Source organism: Gadus macrocephalus, chromosome 13, assembly GCF_031168955.1.
Source record: "Gadus macrocephalus chromosome 13, ASM3116895v1".
Classification (NCBI taxonomy): domain Eukaryota; kingdom Metazoa; phylum Chordata; class Actinopteri; order Gadiformes; family Gadidae; genus Gadus; species Gadus macrocephalus.
In genome coordinates this window covers 7,190,905-7,197,431 of record NC_082394.1, presented here as the reverse complement: position 1 = coordinate 7,197,431, position 6,527 = coordinate 7,190,905, and the positions used below count along the sequence as shown (strand labels likewise).

The 6,527-nt window shown below is 55.2% G+C and overlaps 1 protein-coding gene across 2 annotated transcripts in view; it reads right to left on the bottom strand.

The window, feature by feature from the left end:
- Window positions 1-258: 258 nt before the first annotated feature.
- cfap20dc (CFAP20 domain containing) overlaps window positions 259-6,527 on the bottom strand; it is a 19,116-nt gene continuing 12,847 nt past the window's right edge. Inside the window, exons 13-16 of one of the 2 annotated variants that reach the window (XM_060068924.1) lie at window positions 6,240-6,287; window positions 4,553-5,671; window positions 1,792-2,088; window positions 259-335 (exon numbers count right to left, since the gene is read on the bottom strand). In XM_060068924.1, the coding sequence (XP_059924907.1) occupies window positions 270-335; window positions 1,792-2,088; window positions 4,553-5,671; window positions 6,240-6,287 (1,530 nt within the window). In that variant the 3' untranslated portion in view covers window positions 259-269. The remainder of the gene's footprint in view (window positions 336-1,791; window positions 2,089-4,552; window positions 5,672-6,239; window positions 6,288-6,527) is intronic. The other variant, XM_060068925.1, reaches the window with a different exon arrangement.

The following is a 6,527-nucleotide window of genomic DNA, read 5'->3' as shown; positions in this document are numbered from 1 at the left end:
GCGCGTCTTTCAATCACTGGGAGGAGAACACAATCTCATCGACCGCTGACAGTGTAGTCCGCCGTGTGTTTACCACCGCGCCGGCCCCTTGTTATTAGCGTATTAAAGTGCATTGTGTTATGTTTGTCTCTGTCAACAACCGCTGTACTGCTGCTGGAAAGTGGGGTGGAGGGGGGGGGGGGGCAGCAGGGACATTGGCAGGGAGTAAAAGTATCAACACGTTGTGTACTCTAATGGAGGAGAGCAGGGGGGGGGCGGGGGGTGTGTGCTTACCTTGGGTTTGAGGACCTGAGGGGGGTCATCTCCTTCTGGTAGTAGAAGCCCTGCTGCGAAGGCTACAGGGACACAATGAAAACATGTGTGTGATGCTAGGGCTGTGTTGTTTGCTCTTATAATGGAGAATAACAGAAGTATAGTGGAAACACTGCACTACACAAGTGTCCCTGTTCCGGACTACATCACTCTCTCTCTCTCCCTCTCGGCCTTATTTTATTTTATTGGGTACACACACAGAGCGTGTAATTCCCCGGGCGGCCTGATGGGGATGCTGTGGCCACATCCTGCGTGAGGAGGCTTCTGGAGCAGCAGCAGAGAGCTGGGCTGCTCCTCGTCGCCCAACACAGAGAACGGGCCAAACGGGGGTCTCTGAATCCCACGTACACTGCTGTGGTGTCCATGAGGAAAGCACACACCGTGGGCCCCCAGGATAAGGACATGCTGCCACATCGTAGCGTTGCTCTTATAAAAAAGGGGGAATATTAAATGACAATTATCCCCCCCCCCCCCCCCCCCCCCCCCCCCCCCCCCCCCCCCCCCCACACACACACACCTCCTCCGTATGCATTGTGCTGTTGAGCCGGGGACGTAGCTCAGTGTATTAAGAGATAACCCAGGATTACTTGTCACAGTGATAGTCCGATGGACATGTGATTCGGCTACCGATGGAGGGCTAGGGGGGACGGGGTGGCGTTGGTGTATGTGGGGGGAGGGGGGGGGGGTCACCGTAGATCACAGTGAAAAAGAAGGGCCCGGTAGAAGGCCATGCGGGGGGGGGTCGTACCGACGACCCTCACGGCTAACGGCTAACACGTCTAAATGTCACCTTCGGTAGCCCGCGGCGCGCGGCGCCTCTCTCTCTGTTCCCCTTGCCTTCGGGGGATCATTTCAAACGACCCCTTTTATAGTTTCCAGGCCATAGAGGACGCCACGGAGAATATACGGCGGGATACATCTTGGGGATGTAACAAGTGAAGGGGGGCTGAGAGGGGTAAGGGGGGGGGGGGGGGGGGACGCGTTTCTATTTGCATTATCTTCTCATGCTGTGCACGGACCCCTACAACTCCTCGGTGACATTAAGGCAGGTGCTAGCGGAGCTAGCGGCGCTAGCGGTGACAGTCGGAGGGGAGGAGTGGGGGGGGGGGAATGAGGTCAACACAATCGTGGGTGAAAAAAACCATCAAATGAAAGTGGAAGGAGAGGAAAGTGTGTCACTGGGTTCTCAGGGAGACGGGGAGGAGTACTCGGTCAAGTGAAGATGTTCTTAGACAAAAGGCCTACTTTGACTGGAATAAAGGGACCGGGGAGGGGAGGGGCCAGGGGGGAGGGGGCTGATGGAGGCCCGAGGCGGGTGGAGCAGACAGAGAGGGTGGAGGTGTGTGTGTGATGGGGGGGAAGGCGGAGAAGGTGGAGGTGCGTGTGTGATGGGGTAAAGGCGGAGACGGTGGAGGGGTGTGTGTGTGTGTGTGTGTGTGTGTGTGTGTGTGTGCGATGGGGAGAGGAGGGCGTACGGACCGCAGGAGGGGGGGCGCCGGAGAAGGAGGAGGCGTCGTCGCTGCTGATGCTGATGCTGATGCCGCAGCGGTGGATCTGGGAGGCACTGAGGCCCCGGGGCCCGGGCCCCGCCCCCCCCTCCCCCCCGTCGTCGCCGTCCTCCTCGCTCCCCCGGCGCAGACTGGCCAGCATGCGCCGCTCCTCCTCGTCCTCCTCCTCCTCCTCTTCGTCCTCGGCCCGCCCTGGCGGAGGGCTGGCCGCCGGCGGGCGCACGCCGCCGCTCGCGCTCCCCGCGGGCTCCTGGCTTCCGTCTTCAACCTTGAAGATAAATAAATAAACACAATGCCGCTGCTGTGTGTCTGTCTCTGTGCGTGTGTGTGTGTATGTGTGGGGGGGGGGGGGGGGGGGAGTGTGTGTGTGGGTGTTTGTGTGTGGGTGTTTGTGTGTGGGTGTTTGTGTGTGTGTGTGGGTGCGTATGTGGTTGTGTGTGTGTGGGTGCGGGTGTGTGTGTGTGTGTGTATTTGTGGGTGCGTGGGTGCATATGTGTGTGGGTGTGTGTGTGTGTGTGTGTGGTTGTTGTTGTTTTTTTGAGCGCAGTCGCTAAATTAATTAGTCCACTCTGTCCCCGCTGTTGTTGTTGTTTAGCCGATTTACACTTTAGGAGAAAGAGTGGATGTTTTCTCCGGATAAGACAAGCGTTTGGTCCCCATGTGAGCCACGGGCCATTTATTTCCATCTCTAGGGGAGGGGGGGGGGGGGGGGGGGGGGTTAGAGGAGGACGTCCGCTTTTTTTTTTCCTTCTTTTAATAGAGCAGCTATCGATCGGGGAGGAGAGCACTATCGGACCGGGCTCTGTCTGACAAGCCCGGCAGGACGGCCCGCTGTCTGCGATCGATGGCGGTCAATGGAGCCGGGGGCAGAGTGGGGGGGGTGGGGGGGGGAACAAGCACCCTGTCATTTCCCTCAGACAATGGGTCAATGGTAACATCCCGCCCCCCCAGCCGGGGGACGCCGCCTGCCCGGCCAGGGATCCGGTCGGGCCGAGGTATCCGATGGCATGCGGTGGTGGCGTAGGACTAGACTGGCCGACTCCACTGCATCCACCCGTTCCTACGTCGCTGCCCGACACCGTCGCCACCCTCCTCCCCCCCAGCCGCTCCGCCCATGCCCATTCCACACCCGCTTCCCCCCCACCCCACCCTAGTCAAGGTGAGACAGACCTCCCACCTGAAAACCCTTCTTTCCGGGGCGTGCAACATCAGTGGCGCAGCAAACTCTTATATCCACCGAGAGGGACGGAGATGGAGATGGAGAAAGAGAGAGAGAGAGTGTGAGAGAGAGAGGGATGGAGAGAGAGAGAGAGAGAGAGAGAGAGAGAGAGAGAGAGAGTGAGAGAGGGTGGAAGAAAAAAGAAAGAGACAGCGAGAGAAAAGAGAGACAGTGAGAGAAAGAGATTAAGAGAACGAAAGCGAGAGAGATGAAAAGACAGTGAGTGAGTGAAGATAAAGAGGGAGACAGATGGAGGGACAGTGAGTGAGAGAAGAGAGAGACAGAGACACACATGACATGTCCTGCCATCGGGAGGCGAGAGTAGTTGCAATGTTTAACAAGCTTCCTTCAATCCCCGCCTAAATCCACTCTGCATCACTCCCAGTTTAATGAGAGCGGCAGAGCAAACTCATCCTCTACTCTCTCCATCTCCCTGCCCGACTGTCTCCCTCTCTCACTCTCTTGCTCACTGTCTCTATGCTCTCTCTCTCCATCCCTCTGCCTGACTGTCTTTCTCGCTCTCAGTGTCTCTCCCTCTCTCTCTTGCTCACTGTCTCTCTACTCTCTCTCTCCATCGACTGTCTCTCTATCTCAATCTCTCTGCCTGATTGTCTCTCCATCTCTCTGCCCGACTGTCTCACTGTGCCTCTCTCTCTCTCTCTCTGTCTCACTCTCTACTCTCTCCAGCTCTGCCTGACAGTGTCTCTCTCACTGTCTCTCTCTCTCTCTCATTCTCTTCATCCATCTCTGCCTGATTCTCTCTTCACTCTCTCCCTCTCCGTCTCTCTCCATCCTGCTCCCTCGCTCTCGCTCCCTCTCTTTCTGTGTCTGTCTCTATCTCTCTCCGTCCCTCTCAGCCTCCCTCTCCCACTTCACTCCGTGACAGGGGAGGAGTGCGTGCTCTCCGTTATTGTATATATTATATTTGATGCACACGGCTAATCAATGCCAGAGTCATTTGGTCAGAGTGCGCAGCGACGCTTTGCGCCTGCCCGTGACCTTACCGGAACACGTTGACGCCCCAAGGTTACTGAGTCTCTCTCTCTGACCTGCTCCTGCAGACACTGGGTGAAGGCAGGGAGAGGATTAAAAAAGGGAAGCAGGCTATATTTAATCGCATGGGAACGAGACCATGTGGATGGATTTAAAACCATGAAAGCCAATCTTCCTTTTTTTTTCTCCTTCTTTTTGCTCAGTCAAAAAGCCATGCCAGAAATCTTTCAGATTTGCCTCTAAATAGACGCCGTGCAATTGGCTGGGCCGATTTCTGTGTGCGTGTACTCATGTTTACTGTCTGTTTTACCGCTGTTTGCTATTAAGTGGCGCTGAAGGTCAATCATCTTACGGCTCTGGTGGTTTTAATGGGCATATGCTCAGCATTATGCAAACGCAAGGGGTGAGCAGAGATCTTGTCGTACAACGCCTGACATCATCAAAGCCGCAGTTGATGGTAACTGATGGCAACACACAAACACACACACATACATACACAAACACACACACACACACAAACCTTGTGCTGCACCAGTTCTCCGGGGAGGACTTCACGGAGAGAACTCCTGCAGAGCGACGCTGTGCTCCTCTGGTGCTCCTGGGCCTGGCCATCACCCACGGGACAGAGCTGTCCCTGGTTACCACCGCCTCCCTGGTTACCACCGCGTCCCTGGTTACCACCGCCTCCCTGGTTACCACCGCGTCCCTGGTTACCAACGTGTCCCTGGTTACCACCGCGTCCCTGGTTACCACCGCGTCCCTGGTTACCACCATGCTTCTGGTTACCACCGAGTCCCTGGTTACCACCTTGTCCCTGGTTGCCACCGTGTCCCTGGTTACCACCGTGTCCCTGGTTACCACCGCCTCCCTGGTTACTACCGCGTCCCTGGTTACCACCCTCTCCCTGGTTACCACCCTGTCCCTGGTTACCACCGTGTCCCTGGTTACCACCCTGTCCCTGGTTACCAACGTGTCCCTGGTTACCACCGTGTCCCTGGTTACCACCGCCTCCCTGGTTACCAACGCGTCCCTGGTTACCACCGCATCCCTGGTTACCACCCTGTCCCTGGTTACCACCCTGTCCCTGGTTACCATCCTGTCCCTGGTTACCACCCTGTCCCTGGTTACCACCCTGTACCTGGTTGACACCGGGTCCCTGGTTGACACTGTGTACCTGGTTACCAGCGTGTCCCTGGTTACTGCCGTCTCTATGGTTACCACCACTTCCCTGTCTGCCACCGGTTGGAGAGAGGCAGCGGGCGGGAGACATAATGGATGACGTCATGTGTCCCTGGTTACCACCGTGTCCCTGGTTAACACTGCATCCCTGGTTACCACCGCGTCCCCGGTGACCACCATCTCCCTGGTTACCGCCGTCTCTATGGTTACCACCACATCTCCGTCTGCCACAGGCGGGAGAGAGGCAGCGGGCGGGGGACATCATGGGGCGCTCAGCGCTCACACCAGGTGACGAAGACGATGATGATGACGATGATGATGATGGTGATGAAGATGATGATGAGCAGGAGGGAATAGGAGAGTCGGGCTGGGGTTTGGGATTTTCAGGTGTAGGTGGGGTGGAGGGACTGGTGGAGGGAGCAGCAGCTGTTTGCTGGTGGAGGCTGTGGTGGAGCTGGTCCTGAGAGAAAGAGAGACATGCTTGTGAATCCAAGCCTTGCAAAAGTGGATTTCATTCAGTTGTAACGTTTGAGAGACAAAGTAAATGGTAAATGGACTAGATTTATGTTGCACTTTTCTAACCAGTGGCCAATCAAAGTCCTTTGTGACGAGCACAAACCTTTTTAAAAAAAAAAAAGATGGATGGGTGGTGCATGACGTCGAAAATTGAAAAAATGTATTTAGATTTATATCTAAAAAGAATGATTCTGGCTTTTCTACAAGAAACCCCAAAAACGCACACGCATAACAAATCAAGGCCTCATTGGCGTCATTGAAAAAAGTTATTCCCCTTTTGTCCATGGAAGAGTGTTGTTCAATATTTGTTGGATCAGTTCTGATCCAAAAACATTCAGCAGTTTTACATGTTTCCGACAGAAGGCTGCAAAATGCTTCAACAATCACAGCCAAAGAATCAAAGCAAAAACATACTGCAGTGTCGAGGACAGCAGGGAGGAGTCCCTCCCTGCTGGTAGTTGTGCTCCCAGCTGACCTTACCGGGAATAAGGCTAATAAGATACTCGGCTCACCTTTTCCACCTTGAATCCAGGCCCTGCTGTAGGTCGAGGGAAAGAATCCTGCAGCGTATAATCAAAGCAAAGAGGTAAAGGAAAATCAATGCTCCCCCCTAGCAAACAGGCCAGGTGCTACAGAAGCACTCGCTTGTTTCACCCGCTGCTCTATCGCTGTGCGAGCGCGTCTGTGTCTGTGGGATAGGCGGGTTTGTAGCATTGACGAGCACGTAGTATTTATGCACAGCAAAATGGCCAGGGTTCAATCGATAAACATTGATCTAAAGCCCCATCTGTTGCATTGTT